The 16,406-nt window shown below is 40.9% G+C and overlaps 1 protein-coding gene across 1 annotated transcript; it reads right to left on the reverse strand.

The window, feature by feature from the left end:
• Window positions 1-4,412: 4,412 nt before the first annotated feature.
• Window positions 4,413-9,654, reverse strand: LOC139302163 (solute carrier family 23 member 1-like). Its single transcript, XM_070925773.1, has 13 exons — window positions 9,607-9,654; window positions 8,932-9,082; window positions 8,731-8,816; window positions 8,500-8,657; window positions 7,361-7,520; window positions 6,956-7,137; window positions 6,517-6,637; window positions 6,171-6,327; window positions 5,673-5,926; window positions 5,415-5,579; window positions 5,210-5,318; window positions 4,916-5,011; window positions 4,413-4,678 (listed from the first exon to the last, which is right to left on the reverse strand). Exons 1-13 carry the CDS (start codon window positions 9,652-9,654, stop codon window positions 4,413-4,415), a joined length of 1,953 nt encoding a protein of 650 aa, XP_070781874.1.
• Between the last annotated feature and the right edge of the window lie 6,752 nt (window positions 9,655-16,406).

Here is a 16,406-nt window from a genome sequence, read left to right on the forward strand (position 1 = left end):
GAAACGGAAGGACTCCACAGTGTCCACTGGAGAGTCACACAGGGTGATGGGGGCGGGTGGGGCTGCGCTCTTCCTAAAGTCAACAGCCATCTCCACTGTCTTTGAAGCGTTAAGCTCCAGGTTGTTGCTGTTGCACCAGGTCACCAGGTGGTCAATCTCCCACCTGTAGGCAGACTCATCCTCTCCAGAGATGAGTCCGATGAGGGTGGTGTCGTCCGCGAACTTCAGGAGCTTGACGGACTGGTGACTGGAGGTGCAGCTGTTGGTGTAGATGGAGAAGAGTAGTGGAGAAAGAACGCAGCCTTGAGGGGAGCCGGTGCTGATCGTCCGCGAGTCTGAGACGTGTTTCCCCAGCTTCACGTGCTGCTTCCTGTCAGACAGGAAATCTGTGATCCACCTGCAGGTGGGGTCAGGCACGTTCAGCTGGGAGAGCTTGTCCTGAAGAAGAGCCGGGACGATCGTGTTGAAGGCAGAGCTGAAGTCCACAAACAGGATCCTGGCATAGGATCCTGCGGAGTCCAGGAGCTGGAGGATGAAGTGTAGAGCCAGGTTGACGGCGTCGTCTACAGACCTGTTGGCTCTGTAGGCGAACTGCAGGGGGTCCAGCAGAGAGTCAGTCTCTCTATGTGCAATACAGTATAACTCCTTTACCTTTATTTCTTTCGTTCTGTGAATTTGTAAATTTGTAAATTATAGTTGTTTTTTAGTTTTAGTAGCTTTTTTATAACGGTCTTTATTGTTTTTATTGATTATATCTTGATTTTCTACCTTTGTCTCTGCTATTGCACTATCCTGTATGCTGCTGTAACAATTCAAATTTCCCCGCTGAGAGATTAATAAAGGATTGTCATATCTTATCTCTTATCTTACATTCTCTGGGCATGGTTCATTTATGGGCAGTGTTGGTCTGGGGACTGATGCATGTAATGAATTAAGTGTCAGGATGAGGTCAGTTTTCTTTACTTATTCATTGAACAGTTACACTGCCCAGCTAGCCACAACCATAACTGAGACCACAGAGCTGCTCCACTGGAACAGGTGGAACAGCAGTGGGTAAACATACTCAGTTTATTAGCCTTGTCAACCACTTAATATAATTATAATTATAATAAAATATACACCTATAATATTTTTGTTTTAATATTATTTCTACCCAACTGTACTTGACAATATATGTAAGAATTTGTCTGATACAGTGTTACACTGGTGGGAATTATTATTTTTTTCGTGATATATTGATTTATTTGTTTTTTTGTACTCATGACAGGGCTCTAGTTTACACTGAGAAAGATCACATATCCTACATCTCTAATAAAAGTCTCTTCTTCTACATATCATTTGTGGAACTGACAATGTTTGTTCTGAGTACATGATAGCCGAGACACTTTGCATACTGCGTCTGTGGTTCAGACCAAAGGTTAGCCTGTAGCCCCCTCCAGTGTTCAAATCAAAATAATACACCATGCCATAGAGCGGTAAGAGGGGGAAAACGTTGCAGTAGAAGAGAAAGTAAATCACCGTTTTCCAGAAAATACACCGACTGGACTAAAGTTTCCTCACAGTGCAGTTCCTCATCTCTGACATGCAATATGAGAATCCTCCATATATGGAAACAGCAGTGTACATACTGCACTGATTCCCTCTTGGTTTGGATAGGGCAGACACTGCAGAGGACTAATGAGCACAATGAGAAGATTGAGAGTTTTCATTTTGGGATGAACTGTTCCTTAAAGTAGGCTGTCTTCATTTTTTGTCTGGCTTTGTTAATGAACACCGATGGGACCCTGCTGTGATGAGGCAAGGGGCAGGTCTCAGGGTGGGAGAGAATTATCCATCTGATCTGGGGGAAAAAGCTGAAAATCTCTGCTCTGGATGTTTCAAGCATGAAAAGTTTGGAAAACTAAATTGGGCCCCTGATTGCTCCGGTGTCTATAACAGTGTGTCAATGCTGAAAAAGTGGTTTGAGGTAGTGGGAAAGGGAGGGAGAAAGAGGTATGTGAGGACCTGATGAAAGAGTAAAGGGAAACAGAGAGAAATCATGATGAGTGAAGAGAGACTGCAGCATTATGAATATTTCAGGCTATTTCTCAGCACCAAGCAGTGCTCTTATCACTGAATACTTTTACCAGTCACAACCTGATAAACTCATTCAGTTACATGTGCAGCTTTCTGTATACACGTCATTGTAAAAAAAAACATAACACTGACCACATGTTTGGAGTCATAGATGCTGCATCTTTGTCAGTGCATTTCAGTGGAATGATGTGGAATCTCAATATTAATATAACAAAATTAAGAACAAATAAAACACTGGAGACTAGTAAGACAAGTTAAAAAGTAGATGAAATGCTGGTGGTCGGTGTTCAGATTGAGCTTAATTGTGAAAGCCAGTTTCACCTTAGTGTGCTGATTCATCCAGTTTTTCCGAGCACTGGAGGATCAGATATATCCTCCACTGAGCTCAGGAAATGAGCAGACCTGGTTCTTATGGCCCACTGAAAGAGCCCAAGGCTTAACCTGACTTATAATAATATACCATGGTTATTGTCACATGTTGCTTGTGTGAGTGCATAACACCAATGTTTCTACAGCATGTTGCCCGAACTCTTGTACTGAATTCCCATCAAGATTCCCAGAATGTGTGCAAAATGGATACATCCTTTCTATGACGTATTAGCACTTATTTCTTGGCATGGTGAAAAGATTTCATTCTCCTCGTGCCTGTGGGAAGCAATTGCCTTCAGGGCTTTGAGTTCAAATCTACAGCGTATTTTTTTCTCCAGTGATGCTTAAATAAATTAGCTTAAAGAATAGAAAAATGGCAGTTAAAACTGGAATTGCAGCCCACAAGGCAGGGAAGTAATATCAAGCCATTGCGGTACTTATCCATGCAGATTGCAGTTTTCAAATAGAAATCGGTCATATGAATGAATGTGGGTGCCATAAATATGATCAGCTGAAATATATTTACTTATGCATTCATTGGATATTCTTTATTTACCCTGTTTGTGTGTGAATGTATGAATCAGCAGGTGCGCGTAGAGCAGTCTCTCACATTTGCCTGCAGTATGATCCCCATCTACTGGTCATGAATACACGATCTCTCTCTCTAATTTTTTCTGTTTGTCTCTCCCCCTGCAACTCCTAATTCCATTTGCGGTAATATTTATGTCAAAAAGATAAACTTGGCATTTGAAAGCTTTCAAGCGCCGACAGTAGATCTCATGAAGTGCCTGAAAGCTGCAAGGACGGATGATATAATGTATAGATTTCAAAAAGGAGGGAATAAAAACAATTCCTCAAGGCTGAAGTCTCAGACAGATAGAAATATGGTGCTGGTAAATCCAAAGCCCTCCCTGATGAGCAGAGAATTGCTGAGTTATCAGGATCATTCTCCATTGAAATGCAGATCGCTGGCACAGTGTTACATAAAACCCTATTGTAAACCACTGCGCAAAAATCCCTTTCTAAAACACCAATATACACAATTCAATATTCTCTAATGTGTTCTGAGCGAGGTACAAAAGAGACATCCAAAGGAAAGGTGAGATTTTGAAAGTGCAAATTACACCTGTGCTATTGTACCATCCTGAAATAACATTAGAGTGGGCAGCCAACCATTGACCAGTGATCAAAATGGGCCTTGGGGAAAACTGATGGCTCCACAGATCAAAGCATTACACCATATCCCACCTGCCTGTCAGAGCTGTAAGACAGAGGAAATGAATACAGGGGGAAGGAGATGAAGGCATGGAAGAGAAAGATTTAGAAGATGTGTTATCTCCTGTTTGTTTTTGCGGAAGGGAACACGACAACACCAAAGAGTCACTGCCGTGGGTTTTTAAGCAGCTGCCTAGATGAGTGTGAAGATAGGGCTGTGTGATTACACATTTATCTGACTGAATTTAATTTCCTTTGAAAGAGGAGAATGAAGAGCGCATTATTCTAGTTTTCTGTGTGTGTGTGTGTGTGTGTGTGTGTGTGTGATCGGCTGTGAGTTATTGGAAGAAATCTGAGTAATGGTGGAATATAGTAACACTTTGATCGTTTAGTAGTTCTGCTTTAATTGGTGTCAACAGACTATGCAGAGCTGCAGTTCACACTCAGATCTCTCAGTGTAGTCAGGCTCAAAGAGTGAAAACATGGTTTACACATCAAAATGTAATTCTAATACTGTAATTTTATTACTTAAGAGGAATAAGGCACATAAACAACATTTAACATCAAACAAAAGTGGAGAGAGTGACCAGAATTGCATTCATTTTTTAGCTTAGCATACTGATATCCACAGCAACTCACAATGAGTGCAACAGATACATAACTAACAATCAACCAGTGATGGACAGTGTAAAGATCCCTGATAATATCTCTGTGACCCTTGTCTGATAGATACACCACCTCGACTTCATCTCTCATAGAGCAAATTCATCAAAGACTACTGCACCGTTAGGCAGTTGCTCACTCCTGCGGCCATGTGATGTATTATTGTCTTCAGACCTGTACTGAGTTCTGTGGCCCTTCCATGGGCAGAAAGGGATGTAACGAACCCAAGACTGGGACGAGAGGCAAGAGGTTATGCCAAAGGGGAGGTCATACACCTCTTCACTTCCCAAGGTGTTGCTAGAGTCCTCAAGATGTACTTTGTCCCAGGCTAACAGGCCACGCTCACGTTTGGTCCCTGAGACAGAAAGACTATTAGAAGAGAGCCACCTACCACGCCTTTCTCTATAATGACACACATATAGTTTACATTCACAAAAAAGAAAAGATGTGATTTACATAAAGATTAGATATTAATAGAGAAACAATACGACAGAAACAAATTGCATGCCCAGAAGCTACATGGACCTGCTGCAAGGCCACCATGTGCATTAAATGCAATTTCATTCAATAACAACCTTCCACTTCTGCTTACCAGGAATTGTGTTATCTAGGAAGAAGCCAAGAAACCCTCCAACAAACATATGGGTGGTCAACAATATGTGTAACACTTGGTCTACTTCTTTAACACCTGAGTTACACACCAAGGACAAGAGAGAAAACATATTAGTGCAATATAGTCAAAATATATATATAATACACGCATCACTTGCTGTTCTAATCAAGTTACAAGACTGAATGCAAGTGCTCATTTTTTTCACAACAAAAAACTCAATAGTTTCATGTTGGCTAGTACAAGTTGAAGTGAAAGCTGTTAAAAAGTTTATACCTGTTTTGAAGAAATCCGGATTCTTCATGATCCAGTTCGGAATGACGAGTGCAGAAAACATGGAAAACCCAAAAACAAATATATTCCTGGAGGAGTTCATGTCTGTGGACTGTAAAATGAGAAGAGTCAGCAAAATAGATTAGTAGCAAAGCATTTGGAAACAATCTGGCTGGATATCAGATCATATTTCATGCTGTTTGTTTACCTGCAGATTAGAAATTCCGGCTGCACTTATGACTCCGAACATGATCAGGAACATCCCTCCGAGCACAGGGGTGGGGATGGTCGTGAAGATGGCTCCAATTTTGCCCAGCATCCCCATCAAAATCATGAAAACTCCACTCACAAGAATCACCATTCGGCTACCCACCTGTTGTCACATAAACAGGTAGTTTGACATATGAATGAAGAATAAATGTTAAACTGTAGGGTTGAACATCAATATCATTAGTAAGGATCTTACCTTGGTGATACCCAGGGCTGCCACATTCTCACTAAATGAGGTAGTGCCATTGCCTGTGCCAAAGGCCCCTGCCAACAAACAGCCCAGCCCTTCAACACCAATGCCCCGGCTGATGGCGTGCTTGGGGGGAGGAGGGGCCCCTGACAGCTTGGCACATGTGTGGTAGTCGCCCACAGACTCTGCCATGGAGCATATTATTCCAGCCATAATGCCAAACACACCTGCCAGGCTCACAGTAGGCATGCCCCACTGACCTGAATGAGCAGTCAAAATTGTGATTATTGACTAGTCTTTAAAAGCATCTCAATACTTTGAGCAATATTGTGAATATTTGATTCTACTACACCCACTATACCTCTTTCTATCCCTTATCTTCCTGTAAGCACTAATAATATGACTTATGACTCGTGTATTAAAGATAAGAATAATAATATAAAGGATTTAAAGAAAAGACAGATAAACGACAAAGACATGTTGATACTCTTCTTGTGAACTTACCAGGGTATGGAAATGTGAACCAGGAAGCCTCATTCACCACATTTCCCTTCACATCAGTACGAGCCAGGTGGCCATAGTGGGCTGGATTAGATGGCAGGACATCGTAGATGGTGAGGAGGTAGCAGACTAACCATGAGACCGCAATGCCCAGCAGAATCTAATCAATATCTATTATTAGTATCAGAGTCAGTATTTCCAGGTAAACATTAAATTCAACAAAAGTGGTTTAAAAAAAACAAACATATATATATTGCCATCCATAACATATTGATAGTATAAAGTCGTCGAAAACCGTATGTATCTCACAGTATCTGAGTGATTTGTATCACAAGGAGGGATGACATACAGGCATTATCTGGAAGATATAGAACTTGGAAGTGTGCAGTTTCTTGGCTTTGCTGTATGCAGGAACAGGTATTGGTACGAGACGGAGGTACTGGGAGAACAGGATGATCAGCACTGTGGTCCTGTGTGTATGAGAGGAACTGTCATAAGCATGATGATGCAAAATTAGAGACTGATATCATACTCGAAACAGGCCAGTGCTGACACAATACCCACTGAAGGAAAATCTGGCGTGTCAAATCTAAATTTCAAAAGAGAGCTTTGGCTAACAGGCTACAGCATTACCAGGCAGAATCTACCTTTTAATGTGATTTTAGACTGTGACCTCCTGAGAAAGAAGGTCAGTGCTAAATTTGAAATACTGCTGGTTCACACAGTAAAAACATTTCCCTTCCAACTGGGCAAAGAGGTTTTCACCATGGCAGCGAGCGGTTACATACATAGCAGAGATGCCCCAGTGGCTGCCAGCCTTGGCTCCAGCTGAATCGTACAGTGAAAGGCCTATGAGAGAGACCGTGGGGGCAATGGTCAAAGGGCCAATGAAGCGCATGAGGAAGCCGATGAGGCCAGAGAAACCAACCAGGATCTGGAGGAGAGAGGCCACCATGATAGAGCCCTGCAGCTGTGGGCAGGAACACAATAACCAAGATCATAAGCATCAACCCCATCACTCTTTCTTTGGCTGAGTGACAGACTAATACGACAACACCGCTGGTTACTTCCCAGAACGGAAACTGCAAGAGCTCACTGAAATAATTATGAGCTCCACAGAGGTGCCGTTTTACGTCTTTGTTGGCTTGCTTGTATTGAAAGCTGTGAATGCACAGGGTTTGTGTTTGGCTCACTGTTCTCATGCGGGTCTGCCACACTTCAATGAAGAGAGGTGACGAGGTGTTGACCAGACTGGCATTCTGGGTCCAAACTGGGCACTTCCACTCTGGCATGGACAACATGGCCATGGTGGGTGTCAGCAAAGCAAATGTACCCCCCTGTAGGATGGGAAGCCTACAGAAACAATTCTCTGTCAGAGAAAAATACAACTCATTTACTGAGCAATGAGTCTAAAACAAAGCAGTCACCACATGTCTACTGATCTATAAAACAGCGCAGTATGCAACTGGTTAGCTTGCATTTGAGTGTCTTTTAATTTGTATTGAATCTATACACACACCAAAATTGTGTGTCAAATAATGTACACAATAATGGGTGAGAGACTTTCTACTACAAGGTAAAGAGACTAGAGTCTACAGCCACGCTCTGTGAGGCTGGCAGAGCAGTGCTCTGGACCATCTTAGTTTACCGTGTCGGCATGCTAACATTTGCTAAACCCAAAGCTGGGGCTGATGGGAATGGAAACAGACATGGAGCAAAATGAACATTGATTAAGAGTTGTGTTTGTAAGCCCCTGTATTCACTCTCCTTTTAGCTCTGCTTTGGTTTCCACCAACACCTGAGAATAAATATCTGGGTCTCCAGCTTCTAATCTTATCGAATTTCTTCATCGATCTATCTAAAGTTGTTTGTCTGTCTCTCGTCTGGTGCTGAGCAGGTAGCATACAACAGCAGGTTTACCAGAGCTTTTTAGCTGAAAACAGCTGCTTGCTTCTGCTTGAAAATGGGTTGATAAGAGCAGTGACACTGAACCATGAAGTGAATGTGGCGTAAAACCAAAACAATGAGCTAAAAGAAGCTAAAAAGCTGCAGTTGGGTGACGATTGTCTGTCAGTTCTGTTTGTCACTGTGGCCACACTATCGACCATGGAATCATTTAATTTATGGTTCATATAAATATGTAGATTAGTGGCAATTTAAGACTGTTTGCAAGTGTAAGGGAAAGAAAGTAAAAGCAGTAGTGAGTGTACCACTTTTCAACTTTTCAGCGGTCTCAATGAGGGTCTTATGTAAACAGTTCCTCTCAACTATCTTGCCAATCTTTTCTTACAGGATGGCTCGTGGTGGACTGAACCAGCACCATCATTCTGACCTGACACCGAAGGTGACCTGCAGAAGAGTGCACAGGCCAGAGACGAAGAAAATGGTGTTAATGAGGCGACTCTGAGTCAGGCTGTCGTGCTGCAGACACAGCCCCTCGGAGAGGATGAGAGGGATGGAGATGATCCCGCCGAATGCTGTCAGGTAATGCTGCACAGGAGAGGAACAGTGATGAGAATGATGAATTGATGGTATTGATGACGCCACAACAAACAAACAGCACACAGTAAGAATGCTGGTCTATATCACAGTATGTCATCTTCTTTCTCTGGGTTGATACAAGGCAAAGAGGGATTGCATTTACAATCACTGGCAGGTACGACATGAACACATTTTATTGCTCCAACTACAATGTGGGTTAAACAGTGTCAACAACCAGGAAGTTCACAAGACATTCAAAGAGATCTTGTCACAGGGATTACACTCACCTGAATGGCCAGGAAAATGCAAAGGTACCAGGGAGGGACATCAGTCACACAATAGGTTGGTTTATTTCTGTCTTCCTCTGCTTCACAGCTGCTTCCACAAGTCTTTCCCTCCTTTCCTTGAAGTTGATCATTGACTTGTTTATCCATCTGCAGCGCCATATAAAAAAACATGCAGACGCAAAAAACAGACATAAACAAACAAATAAATAACAAAAGCTCATCTGGAGACGAACCAATGTAATAACTTGTTCTCAGATGATTTTTTTATGACTAGTACAAATCTACAGTTTATGTATATTTAACACTGCTCACTGTTCAGTATATTTTTGATTTTGAAGTGTGGTGAAACAGACGACAGACGACAGATAAGCATCTCTGTCATCGTGTTTCTGTATTGGTTGCAAATGTGGAAAGTTATAAAGCAAATAAATGGAAGAACATAAAGCTTTATGAATCTAATCAAAACATAATAACAGTTTGTGCTTTATGGGCTCTCCCTGTGCAAAGAGAGAATTTCAGCAAAAGTTGCACAACTTCTCAAAACATTCTAAATTACTTGTCCGAACTGTTACCCACTGTGTAGCAGGGTTGATAAGAACTCAGTGTAGTGCAAAGATACTTCTTTAAAATGTCTACATATGGCATATTTTACAATAAGTCATTTTACCTACATCAAATGCAAGATTGTCCAATCCACCACTTTCTTTCCCAGAAGCCATTGCAACTCCAGTACAAAATAAAAACGTGTTTTTGGTTTCTTGAGGTGGAGTTCTTCTAACAAGAGGTGAGTAGAAATATAAAAGACAACCGCTGATGAGTCAAACTGTCATCTACAGCTCATACTAACTTGCAGCATTACCATGTGAGTTTTACAGGTTTTTTACTGGCAAGGCAAAGTGACAACACCTTTGTTTAACCCACTCTCTTTGTTATCACATTTCAAGGTTCAAGGTTCAAGGTTCGACATGAAAGTTGTAGCTCCCTTCACACTACACACAGAATATACGTATATACTAATGTTTGAAACTAAAATAGAATGAAAATAAAACTAAAAACAATATGTACAGTTACTTATATACAAATGTAGGGGTATGGTGGTGTGCAAAACCAGCATGACAGAAAGTTCCTTGTCATTTATTTATGGTGGAGTGCGGAGGATGAGGATGAGTTGAGGAGTCTCACAGCCTGAGGAAAGAAGCTACTCTGTAGCCTGGTGGTACAAAAGCGGATACTTCTGTATCCCTTGCCAGATGGCAGCAGGGTGAACAGGCTGTGGCTGGGGTTGGTATTGTCTTTTTGTAACCTTTGGGCTCTGCACAGAAACCTCACCTCTCCGACATCACTGATGCTCAGTAGATGGGTAACCATGATGTTCTGGGTGGTTCTCTCCGGTCCTGGGCTGTGCACATCCCATGCTAGTTTGTAATGTTTCAGGATGTTTTCTATTGCTCCTCAGTAAAAGTTAACAACCTCAGCTCCACTGATATAGACAGGAGTGAGCGTCTTTGCCTCCTTTTTCCTAAAACCAGCGATCAGCTCCTTGGTTTTCCTGATGTTGAGCAGTAGGCTGTTCTCTGTGCACCACTCTGCAACAGTGTTGATTTCCTACCAATATGAATTATCATTGCTGTTTGTAATCCAGCCGATGATGGTGGCGTCATCCGCAAACTTCACAACAGTCCAGCTGGTAGGGACTCACAATACTTCTGATCAGTTCTTACTACATACACTTCTTCTCAGAAATGAAAGGAGATTTTTCGTAGACATTCTTGAAACACAATTAAGTGTTTATATTTGAACATTTAGTACATAGTTACTGTTAATGGCTCCAAAGTTACACAAGAACAGGCTGCTTACTTTTTCATGTACTCAATTCATGTTGAGGAAAAAAAACAGGACAAAACTCTCAACCAAGGGCTCAGAGAGAACACTGACAGTTTCAGCTTGATGGTTTGTTTGATCGTGGTTTGCGTTTAGTGCTCACCTCAAACTGTCATAGTCAGTTGACAGGACAGAATTGGGAAGATGGTTAGATAAAGAGATTTAGGCCTTCAAAGAGGCGATAGATAGGGGATAGTCTCCCTCAGAGGGGGAAGAGAACGTGGAGAATCGGTACGATCTCTCTGTGTGATGCTGATAAATGTGGCGAGGCAGGTGCAGCAACACATCTTGGGAAATTGTCATGTGAAAAATCTCTGCAGTCCCCAGTCTTTATAACAGAAAGCATACTCACAATCACAGGGCAGCAACAGGTTCAATTGAAGTGCCCCCACTCGTATCTTGTCTTTGGGTGCCAGAGTGGTGTTTGATGTCAGGTCATGGTAACCCAGACTCACTTGCTCCACTAAGGCTCATGTCTGAAAAATCCATCAAGAGTTCTCACTGAGTTGATAACACAAGTAGAAACAGTGTGAAACCAGGTCAAACTGACACACCACTTGTCTGCCACAAAGTAAGGAGGAACTAATTGAAACATGGCATGGAGGGGCGATCAACAGCAACACAGGCAAGCACTGTGAGAACTTTGAGAAATTCTTTCTTTTATAATAATGCTAATATGTGCTGGTTTATTTGCAAAGTGCAGTTGGGCTCTGCACTTAGGGAGTCATTTATATTCTAAAGGACGCTCTTTGCAGAACACCTAACTTTAATGTCATTGGCTGCGATATAGCACATCATTAACTCCCTGCAACATTTTTGCAGATAATGCCGCTTAATCATTTTGTGACTTATAACCAGACAGGTTAATGTTTCATGTTTTGAGTTTAGAGAAGCAATTCAGCCAATTTGCAGCGAGATAGTGTAAAAAGTAGTTTTCTGGTTTGAGTTCTCTGCTCATTATTTCAGTTATTTTCTGTGTGTTTACGGTGGGAATCATCTATCAGGTAAGTGTACATGAAATACCAATACCGCCACAAGTGACACAGTGCTTATAAAACACGCCATGTCCCTGTTTTAGTACTATGACAAAGATTCATGTTGCAAATCTGCACATCAGCACAATAGTACAGACAAATAGTGACACATACTGACAGGGAAAGGTAGGATGCAGAGATGTAAACACAGGGGTTTGAAAGCAGCAAAGAACATTCAGTCAGAAGACGTCACAGCACATAAAGTATTTGTTCATCCAGCAACAAGCAATTGTCCAGCCTGAGGGAACAAATAGTAAAAGATTCTCTCTTTGTGGCAACACATGGCACTGTGGCTGCAGCATATACTGCAGCCTATATATCTTTTCACTCTTGTGTCAAATGTTTAGTGCAACATATTTCATAGCTTGTTGAAAACATATTTGGACAACAATTACCTTAGGGCGTATCCATGTCTATGTTTATGGTACCCAGGAGGGAGGATACAGTGTTATCTTAACATAGACTTTATGGTATTCTAATGCCATGCTATCACTTCTCATCTATCTCTGCTGGAATGATAGTGAACAGTGAGACATTCCCGTCTTCCCTCAGACAGACCAGTACAGACTGACTCTGCCTGAGGAGGATCTGCAAGTTTTACATCAAACATGCATGAGTTTCTTGCCCAAACTCCTCCAGCTGAGTAAAATCAGATTAATGGCTGAATGGCTAATACTTGTCTCTAGCAGAGAGCCCAGACCTTTTCAGAGCAAACAAGTGCCAGCACCAATCCACTCAAATGTGAAGTCAGGGTGAGAGAAAAAAACCCACAACTTTGTTTCCAAACTGCCATTGATCTGGTCACCTGCGTGAGTGTCCTTGCAGAGAGGCAGGCTTAGTGCTATTGATTTCAGAAACTTTTCATCACAAAGAGCAACATACTTGCTGTAATGTCAATTAATTTGTCCAAGTAAAGGACCACACACATGTGAAAACCAGCACGCCCAAAACACAACAAGCTTGATCGCTCCTTTGTTAAATAAGCAGAACAAGTGTGACAGATGTCCACACATGGAGTTGATCCACTTTCTGTGGTCAGACTCAGGAAATAAGGTCCTCAGAAAGTGATTTATATGTGGATGTGTGTTTTGAATAAATAGACTTGAAAAACACATTAAATTGAACAAATCTGATGTGTCTAAATGTGAGCCACTGTTGGCATAACAAGATTTGCTATTTAAATTGTGGACAAAGGTTACCTTTCAAACCAAAAGGCTTGGATGTCATTGAGAAGTCGCCCTCTAGGCTCGGCCCAAGTGACAACCTTTAAACTTTTGAACAGGAAGAATTTAAACAAAGTAATCCAGTTTCTCTCTTTGTGCTGTCACAATCCTGACTCCATACCACTTGATGTTATCACCCCTGTGAACAATGATTAGAATTAGTGTCAATTTAACCAAAGAGCTGAAGGTCACAGCAGGGAAGACGCTTCAAGGCAGCATCAATCATCTTTAATATCATGTCAATATGAGAGACTATATCGCTCTATTGTATGCTAGGGAGCAGTAATAAAGCTATAAATCACTCTTCCCTTGCAACCAATGCATATATATATTTTTGCATGTTTTATTAAAAAAACAACTATGCTTTCCTGCAGAGTAAAAAAATCACTTCCAGTATTGAGAAATCTTTTACAACCTCACTAGTCATCCTAAGGAGATGAAGTTGTTCCTGCAGGTATTTTGTAAGTGGTTTTCAAGTACTAAATCCTTAATTGCAGTCCTAATTATGCAAATGCAAGATATTCTCCCGTGTGGAAACAAAGGGGCCAAACAAACCAAGACCCCTGAAATGATTACCGGCAAACTGCAGTTCTGCAGTACACCGTGTCTTGGGTGCCTTTTCCTCAGCCGCAATTAGTGGGGGAAAATCAATGACATGAGAAGCCTCTGCTAAATTGTGATTTAAGGGAGCTCTTTAAAAACGGTGTCTCAAACTCGAATAGACACACGCCGGTTTGTGCAGTCGGAAAAAATGCCATAAAAATGTGCATTTTGATTTAAGCTAATTAGGTTTCCAAGTAATTGTAAAGTAATTTCTGCCATTGTTTATTGTGCCTATGAAGAACAAACAGACTAAGACACTGAAGAAGTCTTTTCTCTTGTAAGCGTTTTCATGTGACATATTCATATTCACGTGTCATATTTTCATAGTGCTCCAAAGACAGCTGCAGTTACCCAGTAACAAAAGGCTGACTAACACACAGTGAAGGAAATAAGGAAGGAGAGACTTGAAAGCTCTGACTTGCATCCTTTAAAATTGTCTTTTATGTCAAAAAAGTGTTACGTCCTTGGCTTTGTGGTTTGTTAAGATCCATCATCAAAAACGTTGGCATGCAATTTTCCATCAATATGCAAAGCAAGATCACACACGTCACACAATACAGTTCAATAGAAAATAATTATAGTTTTAGATTTCAATTGTCATCTTGGCCTCACAGGTTAATAAACTGTTTGATGGCCCCTGTGGAAAGCTTGCATTGATTTCCTCTTCACAATTGTGCATCTGCCCAGCTGACAGAGTTGTGTAATAGAGCTAGTTTGCATTTACACATCAAAATCAATACTCATGATGAAAACCCAGGAGAAGAACACTGCCCCATTAAATTTTCATTCACTGCAGAGGTTCGGTACAAAAGGTTTTGTAAACATCCTCAGTTGTGTGGCAGCCAATCTTTTGTTGTGTTTAGTGTGATGAAATATGAATGATGAACAGCCACAGAAATAAATGAGACTGATGCTGTATCACTATAGTAGTTTATTAACCACTTTAATAGTAATTAAAACTATGTCCCTGTCTTCCACATTAAGATTAAGTTAAAGAGGCTTGTTAAAAATGATTGATACAATGTACAACAAGCACTTAAAGGCTCTAAAAATGTATTTTCTCAATTGGCTTCCAACTATGAGCAGTTAGGCCCTATATGAACACACAATATTTTGGCAAACTCAAACTGTTTTGGTTATTTTACATCAAAGATTTCTGTACTTGTGCTTTTGTGCTTATTTTTCTCTCTGGTTTGAAGTGGGTGGGACGATGTCAGGATTGCATGCACCAATCGTAGTTTAGCAACATATGAATCAAAATCTGACCTTGCAAGGAGCTTTTATACAGGGCAGCATCTCAAAATGCAGAAAAACAGATTTATGCTGTCTCACTGCTCAGCTAACAAGCCTTCACAAGAAGAAAATATGCATGTCCTCAACATGTACAGTCATAGAGAAGAAGACAAATCTATTGTTCAGGTTCAGATTCATAGGTTCAGCCTCACTAGTGTGAGAATCAACTTTAGCCCAGTAATTAAGCTTGAGGTTATATAGCATACTTTTATTGCTATTGACATAAACCTTGACATAAACCTTTGGCATATCATCATGGCAACATACTGGAGGAACTTTAGTGTAGCTCAGTATGATTTCAAATCTTCACACAGCACATTTTATAAGTTGCATACAAAACAAGGCTATTACAACCACAGTGAGAATTTATATAATATAGCAACCGTTGTCCACAGTGATTAATATGAGTGATAAATTACACACTTTTGGAGGCCATTATGGAGCCTGCACAGAAGTAGGGGAAATGGGTATGTATCCAAATGTGATCATGTAATCATAGAAAGACTGAATCTTGACTGTTTAAATCAAACACATTGTTTTGCTGAAGTTGCACCAAAAAACTTCTCATTTTACCTTCCATGTCCTCTTTTAATTACTTTACTGTATTTTGACTGCACTGTGTGGCTACACCCCCAGGAGAGGCAGTCGCCTCAGCAGCTATTGTAACTGGCTTAATGGCCATTATTCTTCTGAAAACAATATACTTTGTTGTTGTCATAAAGACTGGCCTGCCCTTCCCTATTCATAATTTATTCACATTTTAGCCTTCCTCAGTTGTACCCATCATCCTTTTCTCCCCAAAGACCTCATTAGTATCTTCACCTTTACTCATATTACTGAAATGAGACAATTTTACTAAAACCCAGTCTGCATTAATTAAAAAAAATTACTCATGGGTGATGGCAGAAGAACTCAAATACACAGTTCCTCTGGGGCGCAATTCACACACACTAACTCACACAGTCACATACTCACTTTTCAACACTGAAAGAGTGTCTTTAAGATTCGAGTGGCCTTTTCTTTTCTATGGTTCACTTCAGGTTCTGTCCAGGATATTTAATTATGGAGTAGAATCTGATTCTGATTTACAACAGAAAGAAGTGATATGAGCCAAAGGATTTGAGAAAGAAATCTGATAATTAAGCATTACATATTATAATCTGAGCTCACCTGCTTGTCTGGTAATGAGGATAATTCAAATTCTGTATTACACAATAAATCAGAGCTGAATCCTCTTTATGGGCCATTTCGATCTTGAGCGGGCCTTTTGGGTCCTATTGAGTGTTGCATGGAGAAATCACCCTGCTGCTACAATAGTGATGCTAATAGCATTACAGTTCCACATATAGAGCACAAGCCTTCTATCCTCCTGTATGATGAATGCATAAATAACGAGCCGCTTTATAATGACACCTGCATGGATCATTTGGAACCACA

The sequence above is a fragment of the Enoplosus armatus genome, chromosome 19 (assembly GCF_043641665.1).
Source record: "Enoplosus armatus isolate fEnoArm2 chromosome 19, fEnoArm2.hap1, whole genome shotgun sequence".
In the NCBI taxonomy this organism is placed as follows: Eukaryota; Metazoa; Chordata; class Actinopteri; order Centrarchiformes; family Enoplosidae; genus Enoplosus; species Enoplosus armatus.